Source organism: Aspergillus ambiguus (assembly GCF_047715705.1).
Source record: "Aspergillus ambiguus strain CBS 117.58 unplaced genomic scaffold BDV59scaffold_2, whole genome shotgun sequence".
In the NCBI taxonomy this organism is placed as follows: Eukaryota; Fungi; Ascomycota; class Eurotiomycetes; order Eurotiales; family Aspergillaceae; genus Aspergillus; species Aspergillus ambiguus.
The window spans coordinates 729,378-742,467 of NW_027395515.1; the positions used below are offsets into that span (position 1 = coordinate 729,378).

At 50.8% G+C, this 13,090-nt stretch overlaps 4 protein-coding genes across 4 annotated transcripts; 1 reads left to right on the top strand and 3 right to left on the bottom strand.

Moving 5' to 3' along the window:
- Positions 1-99: 99 nt before the first annotated feature.
- BDV59DRAFT_48121 (glycerophosphocholine acyltransferase) lies at positions 100-2,363 on the bottom strand. The gene is made up of 2 exons (XM_073696479.1): positions 1,229-2,363; positions 100-1,169 (listed from the first exon to the last, which is right to left on the bottom strand). The coding sequence occupies exons 1-2, from the start codon at positions 2,119-2,121 to the stop codon at positions 416-418; spliced, it is 1,647 nt and encodes a 548-aa protein (XP_073552432.1). The 5' UTR covers positions 2,122-2,363; the 3' UTR covers positions 100-415.
- Positions 2,364-2,605: 242 nt separating this feature from the next.
- On the bottom strand, positions 2,606-4,407 carry BDV59DRAFT_197947 (sugar porter family MFS transporter; the record flags this gene model as incomplete). Its single annotated transcript, XM_073693049.1, has 4 exons — positions 2,606-3,336; positions 3,385-3,770; positions 3,841-4,041; positions 4,106-4,407. 4 exons carry the CDS (start codon positions 4,405-4,407, stop codon positions 2,606-2,608), a joined length of 1,620 nt encoding a protein of 539 aa, XP_073552433.1.
- Positions 4,408-6,173: 1,766 nt separating this feature from the next.
- Positions 6,174-7,324, top strand: BDV59DRAFT_48214 (sulfotransferase family protein). Its single transcript, XM_073696480.1, has 3 exons — positions 6,174-6,443; positions 6,492-6,596; positions 6,734-7,324. Exons 1-3 carry the CDS (start codon positions 6,317-6,319, stop codon positions 7,186-7,188), a joined length of 687 nt encoding a protein of 228 aa, XP_073552434.1. The 5' UTR covers positions 6,174-6,316; the 3' UTR covers positions 7,189-7,324.
- Positions 7,325-7,623: 299 nt separating this feature from the next.
- Positions 7,624-9,373, bottom strand: BDV59DRAFT_197949 (DUF2841 domain-containing protein; the record flags this gene model as incomplete). Its single annotated transcript, XM_073693050.1, has 5 exons — positions 7,624-8,162; positions 8,223-8,408; positions 8,486-8,965; positions 9,024-9,222; positions 9,281-9,373. The coding sequence occupies 5 exons, from the start codon at positions 9,371-9,373 to the stop codon at positions 7,624-7,626; spliced, it is 1,497 nt and encodes a 498-aa protein (XP_073552435.1).
- Between the last annotated feature and the right edge of the window lie 3,717 nt (positions 9,374-13,090).

Genomic DNA, 13,090 nt, shown 5'->3' on the forward strand with positions numbered 1-13,090 from the left:
CGGTTGGTTCGCGGCCGGACTTAGCTAAGCTGTCGCATGTGCCGGGAGCAGCAATACAGCGTACGGTACGGAGTACGGAGTAGAGGCATGAGTACCTAATCGTGTCCCTAGGTACCTAGGTATAGAGTACGGTAGGGCCATCTTCATTATCCATAGACAGAAAGCCAAAGGACATCCAAACTAATCTAAATCATTGCAATCCACACCATCCCTCCATCCGCAAAACCATCTATATCCGAACCAAAACGAACATCAAAACTATCTCAGAAACAGTAAACGATCGACTATACAGTTGGGTATCATAATTCATCAAAGTCAAAAGCGATTAATACCAAGTAAGAGAGATAGAATGTTCCCAAATTGAGGACCGACCGTAGAGCATTGCATGTTTGTAAATGGTAACCAAACGACAGAATTACTTCCTCTCCCGCATTGCCGCTATCTCCGAATCATGTACACCGGTGGCGACAGCTTCAGACTCAAGGGGTGGAATTCGGTCCAGGCTGGCCTGGTCCGATCCGCCATTATTTTTAGAAGTACCCGCCGAGTCATCCAAGACGTGGGCCCCCACAGCCGCAGCAGCATCGGAGCCCAACAGCGCGGTCGGGCTCATAGAGCCCTCGGGGGAGGACTGCCACCGTGCGACGTCCTTCTTTAGCTCTTCCAGTTCCTTCTGGAACCGTTTGCCGAAAATGTCAATGTAATAGGTGGCGCCGTTGTGGATACTCAGAACGAAAAGGGCAGTCAGGAATATCCCACTCGCCCAGCGAGACCAGAACCAAAGCGGACAGGGAATCATCGTCAGAAGCGCGTATAGATACTGGATCACCATGAAAGCCGGGGCTTGTAGAGATTCCGGCAGACTCAGCACGATCTTCCCGATCCAGGTTTTTGCGTAGGATTTACGGAGCCAAGTAAAGCTGGTCGGGCGGCCTGCGGCGATCTTTTCGGCGCGCCGCACGGTGATAAAACAATGATAGGCCGCCTGCCAGATCACGTACGGCAGGGTCGCCCAACCCATCATAGCCAGGAGCGAGTACTGGTCTGGCGAGCCCGGTGCGCTGTACTTGATCGCGTAGATGGCCGGGAATCTCTCCTTGAGCATCTCGGCCGAGGTCAAGTGCACCATACAGTGCAAAGCTGCCGGTGGCATGATATGGATAAACAGACTGCACCATCCGTTAGCGACATCGACAAAAGCGATCCAGGCGATGCTCTGAAGCCTTACCTAACGACTTTATCCATGCTATGAAAGACCATGGAATTCCTCCACATGGCAATTGCAACAGCATTATTGCCAAAGGTCAGGCAAAACGTGCTGATGAACAATTGCTTTGATTGGGGGAACACCCAGATACTCAGCAGACACAGCATGTTCACAAAATAACACAGATCAGCCAGGAAGTAATGATATCCCTTCTTGTGGTACCTATAGTACCGAATGGGCATAAAGTATAGGAGCTGCGCGCTGAACCAGATATAGAAGTACTCGGGATGGGCTCCAATGAGGTAGCCACTGATGAATATGTTCATCACACCGGCGATGAACGAGATCTTCTCGCGCAGGGTGACAGTCGCAGTGGCATTCCACTGCTTTCCCAGGCGCTCGACTCCAAGTTTCATCCGGCTGCGGTATTTCTCGAGCTGCTCGTCCGCCGTTGGGACGCGTTTCTTCCATTCTCCGACGACGCGATTCTTGGCGTTCACCGAACTGGACTTTAGCTTCTCTCGTTGTCGCCTGACTTTGTCTTTCTGTAGGTTGAGGGTCTGTTGGAGTTTCTCGAGCCTTTGAGCTAGGGAGAGGTTGTCGAGCAAGTCGAAGACGGTAAACTGATCCAGGGAGGGAAAGGTCTCCCAGTCATCCTGATACGAAAAAGAAGGGCTTCGCGACAGTCTTCCCGGGGTTGCTGGAGGCGAATAGAAGCTATCACCAGCGAGGTCTTCCGCATCGGAGAGACCATCGTTGGACGACGGCTGCAGGACCGGCGAGTCGCTCGCCGGGGACAAAGACGGACCGCCACCGTCCATGATGAGTTTCTGCTGAAAGGAGAAGATGGTCGGACAGTCACGATGGTGGGGGTAGGGCCGACTGAGGAAACGGCCGAATGTTAGTATCGCCATGATGGAACACAGGGTGAGCGAGCTCCTGTGGGCTGGGGGAGGTGTTGGGGAGGGAGACGATGATGGGAAGACGCGGTATATAGAGCAGTATCATACCGGTTGATCAGTTCCAGACTTTGGATCACGAGTCGAGATGCGCCAGTCGCGTTCACGGTTCACAGCGCATGACCCAGAAATGTCACCTTGAGCAGCAACTGCAAGCGATAACGTGCGGGGATTCAGAGAGAACCGGATGCGAAAGAAGTCGATGGGACGACAAGTTGGAAGGTTGAAGTACCGCGTGTGCGTGGACGGAAGCTCCTGGTTGGCCAGTGCTTGTTTGGTCCAATGATCGACAAGCATCGCACTATAGCGTCACGTGGTCTATACTAGAACACCTCGTCCTCTGAGTAGTACTCTTATTCTTCTACTCTTATACTCTAGGTATACTCTTCACTGGAAGACCTCAGAGCGGCATACAGAGATCTTCCTCCCGGCAAAGCCCTCAAGCACGATCATTGGTATGTATCGCAGCCCGTCTCTTCTCCCCCATCGCCTCCACATCCCCCCGCTCCAACGCCCGCACAGCATTCGTCTGCTTGTGTGTTTTCCATGCAGGAGTCCCAAGAAGCGGTATTCCATCCGGATCTTCGAACATCTGCTCCGTCTCTTCCAGCGTTTTGCCCGCAGTCTCTGGGAACATGAAGAAGACATGGACGAACATAGCCGTACAGAATACCCCAAAAATGATATACGTTTGCCATTTGATATTCGCAAAGGCGGGCGGCACAAACAGGCCCAGCGCCGTGTTGAATGCCCAGTTGGATGAAGTTGCCAGCGCCACCGCCTTCCCGCGGACTCTCAGCGGGTATAGCTCCGGGGGGTAGATCCATGACACCGGGCCCCAGGTAGGGGCATAAGAGGCCACGAACAGATATGTGCACGCGATGACCCCGTGTGCCGCCGAACCGGTCAACCGCATCGATTGCTGAGGAACCCCATCGATTCCGCCGGGTACCACTTCACCATAGACCGCCATGATCCCGGCGTTCGCATACATCCAGGTCATCATCAGCGCGGCTCCAATAAGCAGAGTGGGCCGACGGCCCCAGCGGTCAACCCAGATCAGTGCTGGGATTGTCAACACCACATTGATAATGTACTGAATTGAGGACGCGATTAGGTTTGCGTCACCCGAGTAGCCGGCCATCTGAAATACGTAGGTGATATAATACACTTGTCGAGTCAGTCAGGTATTGGAACAGACAATAGTCATCAACTCACTCATAATGTTCATTCCCGTCAGCTGCGACCAGATCTGAGTAAACATGCCGATAACCGTGCGATTGATCATTTTAGGTTTCAGCAGCTCCAGGTACGTCACGTCTTTGTTTTGTCTTTCGAATTCGCACATCTCCCGGATCTCGGCTATCTCCATCTGAACCAGAGGACTGCCTTCATCTCCCTTGCTATGAACGAGAGCCAGAACCGCTTGGGCCTCTTCCCAGCGGTCCTTCCGGGCAAGCCAACGAGGTGATTCCGGCAAAAACATCATTCCAAAGAACAACAAAACCGCAGGGAACATCTGGACGCCCCACGGGACGCGCCACGAGGCAGGATTATATGTGTACGCATCGTCGCCCCCAATGTAGGAGCATCCGAACGAGATACTACACGCAGATATATCAGTTTGTATGTCTTTGTATAGCCGCTGAAGGGAAGACAGGAGAAGGTACTTACTAGTACATTATCAGAATACCCCAAGTAATGGCCCACTGCTGGGATCCGACAAGACGACCACGTTTGGAAGGGGGCGCGATTTCAGCGATGTATACTGGAACCTGAGCAGATTCTATACCAACACTTAAACCGTTGATAATCCGAGAAACCACCAGCATGGCAACATTTTGACTCGCACACATTATTACCGAACCGATGATCCTGGGTTTCGTTAGTAAGTGGAGAGCATACGTGAGAAACAACAATCCTTGCGGAGGTCACATACCAGATCACACATCCTGTCATTATGGCGTACTTCCGACCCAAAATATCAGACACAAAGCCAGATATCAAAGCTCCAAGCCAAGAACCACCCGACATAGCAGCAGTGACACCGCCTTGGTTCAGGGCACTTAAACCAGTGCAAAGAGGATTGTCATTGAAAGGCGGACCTTCCGGTCCTTGGTTGAAATAGCATCGGTAGGATTGGGTGCCCAAAATGGCCGACATAGATGAAATGTCAAAGCCAAAGAGAGCACCGCCGATCACGGACACGGCCGCGATGACGTAGATATTCCCAACGGCCATAGCGTCGAACGTTTAGGGAGGAATAAGAGTCTCAAGGAGAAGACGGGCAGTAAGGCAAACCCTCGACAAGCCGGTGGGTGCGGTGTCTTTTTAAGTCACACTTTGACCATCAAATTAGATGACGACTCCTTAACTTAGACCGGAGGGTCGACCGACTTTCCTTCCCATTATCAAAGTTGGATTGGTTTCTCCGACACTAACAAGAACTACGCGAGAAGCTAGCATGGGGATGGAGCCTTGGCCGGCTTAACTTGCGAGGAAACGAATTGCAGTTGGTGGTCAGAGAAGATCCCTAGCCAATGGCATACACATCCAAACGTTCGCTTTAAACAAAGAGAAGCTGGCGTAGCGGCAGCGCCACCCGCTAGAATAGATCTATTGACTCTAAGTGTGGCATATGTGGCATAGGTTGATCTTCGACCTTGCCTAATGGGAAAAGCCTTCGGCGTCGCAATATCCACCATAACATCCTGTGGGGGAAGGATGAGGGGCCCCGGATAGTCTCCTCCATGGCAAAGACATGGGACGGGGGATTTGTCGGAAAGGAGGGAGGCCAAGACGTTCGGATAAGCGGGGAGTTGCCCAGGAAGCAATCATGCGGGCAGTCGAACAGCAGAGGTCTCCCCAAGTAATATCGGATGCCGGGGGAAAGTTCGCGCTGGGACAAGAGGTGGAACGTCATTGGAAACGACGCGATGCTGCCGAGCCCCGGCCAAGAGGGCGGGGATGAATCAGATGGAGCAAAATAGCTGTACCAAGACGGCTGTAATTTTGTTTAGGTGCCTCACGCCAACGCCAAGAGCAATGGGCTGAGTATGATCAGATTCCTGGAGGTAAATGACATGATCAGGATAAACTTACATCTAGCTGAGATACGCTAATGGTTGGTGAAAGAGTCTACGCATGCAGCGAACTCTCTCGAAAGAGTCTTGACTAGATAATTGGCTAATCTAGGCAGAATCATGGGTGTGCAAAAGCACAGTATTTGCTCTTCTATCAAGCCACATCATCCCTTGGGCTGTGGTCTGTGGTGACAGGGTAGATCATCTGCGAATATACACCATCTGACAGTTGACCTAGTCCATTAAGCCAAGGCTTTTTGGCCAAGTGGTCAAATTGTATGCCTACATAATCTTATCTCTATCGCCATGATTGAATTAGATGGTGATTCCCATCTGACCTCTAAGCCTGTGTTCTCACCAAGCCAGGCATTGATTGATATGCGGGGGTAAGGAATACCTTATGCATTCTAGCTCCATTAGTATCTTGTGCTGAGTCGAGTCTATGACTTGGTGATGCCAGAGTGTAGATCGACCCGGAGAAATAATCTGCTATTCTATCCACCGCTTACAAGGAGACGAACTACGTTTCTAATGGCGGATTTGGGGACATATTTGGACCCTGTCAATCCCGATCATGAGCCCTCGGGCTCTTATTATTTGCTCCTCTTCTATTTTCGGGCTTACATATATGATGACTTCATTACGGCAGTCATCAGTGGCCCCTACATCAGGGCTCATTAACTTGGTGCCTTTCCTGGAATATATCCCACATGGTGTCCGATGCTCACATATTGCGTTGCGTAGCCGTTGTTCCCCCCCTATAGACCAAGTTCGCATCTGATTTGCCCCCACCAAATAAGCGGTAAGTCAAGTGCTTAGCCCCAATTGCTGACTGGTAACTGCACGTATATGGCTAGTAGCTCATTCAGTGATCGAAGAAACCAATTAACCATGGAGCTAAATGAAATCCTCTATGCAACCTCGCAAGGCGGGATCAGGACCAATTTCGAGTTATCAGGGGTCATATTAATTGCTCATTCTGCAGAGGTCCTAGCAGCAATTAAGTATACATCCTCCTCTTTCTTCCTAGTAACTCAATCGTCAACCTCCGATTGTTGACGTCTGCCATGTCCACACCGCAAGAGCGACACCCGGAGCTGTTCTGGCCCATAAACAGCGAATTTTTCTGGGGGAAAAAGCGCACCGTGCCTCTAGAATGCCTATGTCTGGGGTTCAACCAGACAGGCACCGCATGTAAGTCATCCCCTGCCTTGATAACAGCCCTAACCAAGCCTGCGACAGCCATGTGCAACGCCCTCGAAACCCTAGTGCTTCCCTGCTGGCATTCCATCCAGTTTATGTCAACAGAATTTGGCGACATCGAGATGTGGCAGGAAGTCGTTGATCGTAAGTTCTTCAATGCACCAGGGCCAAAATATGGGCGCCGAGTTCGACCAGCTGCTGCACGACTACGACGCCGTCTCTCCGATACACCGGCCATCGCTTTCGCGGATTAACTGATCAAAGCCTATCGGATGCGAAAGTAGTACTCGTGGAACGGGATATCGACTCGTGGTATGAGAGCTGGATGAACAGCGTGATCAAGAACACCTACGATCCCTTTGTGACCATCATCTACACCATCGACCGGTGGTTCACGCACCCGCTCGAGCATGTGCGTAAGTCTACCTTCCGTGGCTGGCTGGGGATTCAGAATCCAGAAGATGTGAAGCGCGTGAGCAAGGAGAAGTATCGTGAGCACAATGCACTTGTGCGGCGGCTCACGGCCCCGGACCGCCTGCTTGAATTCAAGATGGCCGATGGGTGGGCGCCCTTGTGTGAATTCCTAGGGAAGCCCGTATCGGACATGCCATTCCCGCATCTGAATGAGAAGGTGGAGATCGTGCTGGAGCGCGGGATGAAGCGGTTGGCATCGAAGGTGGTGCTGTACTTCTTGGCGCCGCTGGTGGCAGCATGGTTGATATATAGGGTGCCGTAGAAGGGCATTCGGCCTAGAAACAATTTATGTGTGTATGGTACGTATATTATGGGGTAGTAGTTAAGAGATAAAAAAAAGTGTCAGAAACGAAGCGTCGACACCCAGATTCAACTGAGGACCCCGAAGGAATCCGGTCAACTATCACCATCTTCCATGTGAAAGATGCTTAGCAGCCGAACCTGGTAAACCACTGCGCCACGTTGACTTATCTAATTTGCTGAAATCTACTATTAGAGTACACAAGTCAGTGGTATATAAGGTGATTACTAGCCCGACAGTACTAGGTATCATGAAGTTATTATCTATAGTCTATACTATTACAGTCCCATGTCCCATAACGTAAAAGATACACCAGCCCAAAATGCATACACTCCAATAACCATCATTAACATTAACCCCCAAAATGAAGAAGAGCCACCAGTGTAGATTTCCAGCTCAATAGCCTGGAAAGGCCAACGGCTGATGAGGGTGAGACAGCGAATTCCAGAACCCTTGACTATCATGCGCTGTGGTCGCCGGATTGGCCATATGCTGCGTAAAGTAATCAGGGAGACACGAAGCTCCATTAGGATTCATATCTTTAGGTTCGCAGAGACCACGGTTCTGATCTGTAGGGGCCAGCATAGCCGGATTTATGTCATTCGAGTAGGTTGTAAGACTGCTCTCCATGGAGCTCTTTCGACTAATTGAAGAAGATGCGGGAGACAAGGGCGCGCGGCCGTCTTGGGCGTTTGCTGGTTTGGCGTGATAACTTCCTCCCAGGGGTGGGTGTCCACTCTCGAAGGATGGCGGATGGGCTTCATGATTGATGCCTTGGTAATGCCTTTCCACCATATCCGAAGCACTTCTCTTTGCAGAGCTCCCTGTAATTGATGGGTCACAGAAACTCGACTCAGTTACCTGCGCCTGCATCTCCGATGTAATGCATGCCTCTCCCATATGGACATGAGAGACATGAATGACCGTGTCACCACCTATTATCCTAGGTTAGTAGCCGATATCATGATACCTTTCCACTTATATCTGGTACATACTGATCTTCCCGTCGAGATATAGCTCTTCCATCTCTCGGACGTAGTAAATCTCGTCGAGCACTTGTGAACGTTCCGCTGGTACTATCTGTCGTCGGACATCTTGGCCGGCTTCCCTCAACTTGCCCGCCGTGATCCCATGAGTCTCTCGCAGCTCGCACAATATGTGAACCAATAGGCGGATGCGATCTAGATTGATCAAGTCAACGTCAGACAAAACTGTCCTCTCTATCCCTTCCATCCGAGTGTCAGGTTCATAAACATACCAGCCTTAAGGAGATGATCAGGCTCCCGGTGAGTGACCCCCGCAGGCCACCATTTAGGTTTCGTCAATTCAGGGTCCACCCGCTGCGATGACCCTGCAGTCGTCTTCCGGCCATTGTACGGGTGGTTGACCTGCTTTCGGGGCTCGACCAACTTGACAAATGCCTTTGCGATTGCGCGACAATTCAGCTGCTGGAAGTTCTCAAACGCCTTGTCGTAATATGTTCGCAAGAGTTCCCGGTTTCCAACTCGGATTGCAGACCACCGGAGTGAAGGGGTCGGAGAGATTGAATCAGGCTCGTAGGCAGACCCTACCCGTCTCGAGTTGCGGCGATGGCGCTTATTCTGGACCGACTGCCACTCGCAAGGAATAAGCGCTGATTGCGGTTGATACCAGCTGCCCGGCGATTGTTGCAGACCGACTTGTGCTGTAGGATTCGCGAGAAATGGCTGTTGTTTCCCAGTGATATCGCCGTCCATGCCTGTTTTACGTTCTCAGCGCTCTCTCCCAACCGGCCCGCAAGAAGCAGCCGCACTCACCAGGCTGTAGGCTCGGTTGCCACCCAATAGTGGCGGACTTTAGGAATTTCTCTTTAACATCCTCCGTGAAAATTCCCTTTTCATAGCCGGCTATGGAGGGCGAAGCTTCCACCTGGAGCTCCCCATTTCGGTTGATATACATCAACGCGAAGTGGGAGTATGGGAAGTTAAATGGCATCGGTTGCGTGCATGAGAGTTCCTATCCAGGGTCTTAATAATTATGGATGCGACGTCATTTTTCGAAGAGTATGCCATACCGTCATCTTTGATCGGGCAGCCACGTCAGGGTATGGTAGCATATGCTGTTGCTCCTCGTCTTTTGCGGTCACGGACTGACCTATCGTACTCATATCACACTGGGTTCGACTCGTCAGAGTCTGCACACAGATGTGATCAACGCCCAAAGGCAAGACTGGCGGAAGATGTCCTTATTTTTTTCTCCGGGTACGGTGATGGGAAGTCACTTTACTGCATGTGTCTGCAACAGAGGAACATCCGTCCTTTAAGAATCTTTGAGCTGCACCAGGTTTCACGTTAAGGGCCGCTGGACTCAAAATGACTCCTGGAAACCTAAACACAATACATCAAAACCCGAAATAAATACGTCTATTGGTTTGTTGGGTCTGCAAGCTTAGAGGCAAAAGTACGGGTCCCGATCCTGATCAACGGCATGGCACGCGAATCCAACACAATTGGTGGCTGTGAAGAGCTGACAAACTAATGCAAGGAAAACGAATACATACAGAGGAAAATAGATTGCCTGGGGCCCATTCCAAATCCAGTGTCTCCATATTCATGCTGCATGGCGTTTCGCTTGCAGCTCCGTTTTCTTTTCTTATTCTGCCTTTCTCAAGCAAGATGACAAAAACATTTTCTCTCCTGTCATGGAATATGGCACTAAACCGAATCCCGAGGCTCCGATCGAAGGAAAATCCAATGCCCCGATCTCTATTAGCTGATCTACAAGCCCCGGGTTACATCCCTAGTTCTGGGACTGATGATCAACTAGGACTGGGTCATCCTCGTATCAGGTCTGACCTACAACACCAAACGAAAGAATAACGAACTTCGTAGACTTCTAGTGCCATTTTAAAGCTTTGGTAGGTGCTAAAGTTAAGCCGATGCTGGGAGCCAGATCTGTCAGTTCAAATCTTGTTCAAAGCCTACTCAAAGTAATTGGGTTCAGCGTACTGTTGACATCTATGCGTCTAGGATTGCTCCGTCTAGCAAGTAAAGTTTGGCTTTCCCTGGAATGGTTAAAGCCCAAAGGATCGATATTGCATACAATATTTCCCTGATCTGCTGGATGTTGCAAGTGACACACGGAAGAGGCTTTGGGTTAGGGATAGTCCGACGCGGACTGTCTCCACGCGGTTAGCTAGAGTAACGGTGCTGAATTCTTTCAGCCGGTCACTGAGTCTTAGTCGGGGAGGACCGAAGAGATCCCAGCGGCGCTACCGTCAGGATCGAATCTCCACCGTGGAATGGATTCCCAACCAGGGTGGACATCCAATTAGTTCCTGGTACCCTGGCCATAGTGCACAGGTTGCGCTCCTTGGCTCCAACCCAGACCGCTGATCAGGGTCATCCCCAGTCAAGGATGCCCAGAGTCGTTTCAGATGATTAAAGTTTGGCTGGAACAGAGACAGCTGCCAGGATGGTCAGGTCGTTGGCAAGAACTATACCCAGTAGGGGGGCCGTATCCTGGGATTCCCCGCCAAATCAGACCCATACCGCAGTAAGCTGGGTTACGCAAATGCCATGATAAACGTTGTCCTAATCTCCACAGTTTTTGTTTGTCTCTCTTGGGGCGAGCAATTCAAGTGCTTCGTTGCTTCTGCAACCCGGATATATTTTCCACGCATCAACATTGGACCTTGGATACTTCGTTGTGTAACGAAAGGGGGTTACTTGCACCTGAGAGTGTGTCAAACCAGTTCTACAATTGCCACGGTGCCGGGAAGACAATGCTGTATGACATGACCAGGACACGGACCTCCTGCGGACAGTATGATAGCCTGCCATTTCGATGGAACTCGCACTCGGAAGCCAGGCTACCGATAGCAGTCCGTCAGCCAGCCAACGCCACTTTTCAGCATTGAGCAGGATACTTGGTTTTCACAAAGATGCAGACCAATCAGAGCTGAGAGAAAGCATGCAGGAAGACGCCAGACCACGCCCCCTCGCTTCTTTGCGGGGAGAAGTGGACTGGTCCTATCCTCTCCCATCGACTCTGTTTTTTTGCTCGTCAGCACAACAGCCACGTACATATACATGTTGGCCTGGCTCCAAGAAATGCAGTGCTCTGAACGAGGAGGAGCCGGACACCTATCGGATGGTTCTATACTAACAATTACAGGCAACCACGTTGCATCTGATGGCAGAACACCGCCAGCTTTCGACTGCCAGCACTGGCTCTACAATCCTACAAGCACCGCGTAAAACCGATCAGTGGGGAATCCAATGGGCACTCAGTGCCTGAACACATTCAAGAAATAGATGAATCGATCGAACGGATTACTCATACCCGCTAATTGGGTCGTGGTTTTATGAGATATCGCTCCCGTGGCGCAGATCAATCATTCCTCCACACCGACTCATTCGATCCATAAACTTCTGACACCCACACCCATCGATCGATGATGGAGCTCGAAATCCACCATCGTCTCCATTCCGCCGGACTCGATCCGCTCGGGTGTCGCTCGGGATTGCCACCCCATGGGTCGGTGGATTATTTTTATCTCACGGTACTGGCACTATTGGTTTCGCACTTGCCGATATTGATGCAGCTGCGCAACCCCTCCGGCAGATTCGGTCTTTTCCGGCTCTAGTTGGCGTGTTGATAGGCGCGCGTGTCGCGTACACACTACGGAGCAGGTCCGGAGGAGAGCCCGCGGGATAAACACCCGGTTGTCAGGAAATATGATGCATCGTGAAAGTGACAAAAAAAAAAGCCATTCGATTTTGGAGCTCAGCTAAGGACGCCATTCTTCCGCACTACGGCGCCCACTGTAGCCAACTACATACCTCAAAACCCCAATGTAAGTACTTCTCCACTCATTTGTGTTTTTTAGGGCTGCGTCAAAGATCCTTCTGCCTGGCGACGGGTTGCGCCCCATGCGAACGTTTCAAACTCCTATAGCTTCCTCTGTTGACGAAGCCACCAGGCCGTAAGACACGCTAGGCCCTAGACTATCTCCATGTGGCTCTTCTCTGCAGGATTCGAGAATTCCATTGTTTTCCACTGAGGTACACAAAGTACCGTGAAAATCATCACCCTGTTCTCCACTCTGAGGATCATTATCCGCAGAGGCGTCAAGAATTCCTTTTCGTCACCAGGTATGCCTTTCTTGGTTCAGATCCCGAACTTGTACAGATCTTGCCTCCGGATGTGGATCGAACCCAGGGATGTGCTGTGGGAATACCATCTTGTCAAGTAACAGCAGCCTCCTAACTAGACGAACTCGATCCGACATTCCGGCTTGAATATCAAGTACATATTAACGTTGACAGATTTGCTCCAAGCTCCCAATGCATCGTCCAATTGGGCCTCCGTATCAACAACTTCCAATTACCACCATAACCTTCTAACAAAGTGCTCTCGATCGTCCCTTCTGTCTAGCGCCGATAGGCTGCCATGCAAAAGTTTATTGATATGAAGAGGCAAATTAAACTTATCTGCCTGCCATATTTGGTTTCACCAACGCGTGGCAGTGGCTTTGGTGTCCGCGCCTCCAACGCGTCTCCCAAATGCAGCAGATTGTCGTACAGCAGCTCGATTATCACTGCCGGCACCGAGTACTCCGTATGGATCATCTCCAGATACCCGGAGGCGAAGATTAAAACTAGTTATGATAACTTATTGCGCCACCTAACACGGTTTCTTTTTGTGCATTCACTAGTTCCTACTCTCGTGTCAACTCAATATTTGTACGACGTGTGCGCTTCGTTGGGATTTCTGCCTTCTCGTGTAAAACAATACGCGATTTCGCGATTTCGGCGGCCGGGAGCCGGGTATATCCTCCGCAATGCCACGGAGTACTGTGATACGTAACATGGGATACAAA

Bases quoted from the DNA above. Each gene is read 5' to 3' on its own strand.
- BDV59DRAFT_48121 (XM_073696479.1), bottom strand. From the start codon at position 2,121: ATGGCGATACTAACATTCGGCCGTTTCCTCAGTCGGCCCTACCCCCAC. The intron at 1,170-1,228 runs GTAAGGCTTCAG...CGGATGGTGCAG, and splicing joins AGCATGGATAAAGTCGTTAG to TCTGTTTATCCATATCATGC.
- BDV59DRAFT_48214 (XM_073696480.1), top strand. From the start codon at position 6,317: ATGTCCACACCGCAAGAGCGACACCCGGAGCTGTTCTGGCCCATAAAC. The intron at 6,444-6,491 runs GTAAGTCATCCC...AGCCTGCGACAG, and splicing joins CAACCAGACAGGCACCGCAT to CCATGTGCAACGCCCTCGAA. The intron at 6,597-6,733 runs GTAAGTTCTTCA...CGGATGCGAAAG, and splicing joins GTGGCAGGAAGTCGTTGATC to TAGTACTCGTGGAACGGGAT.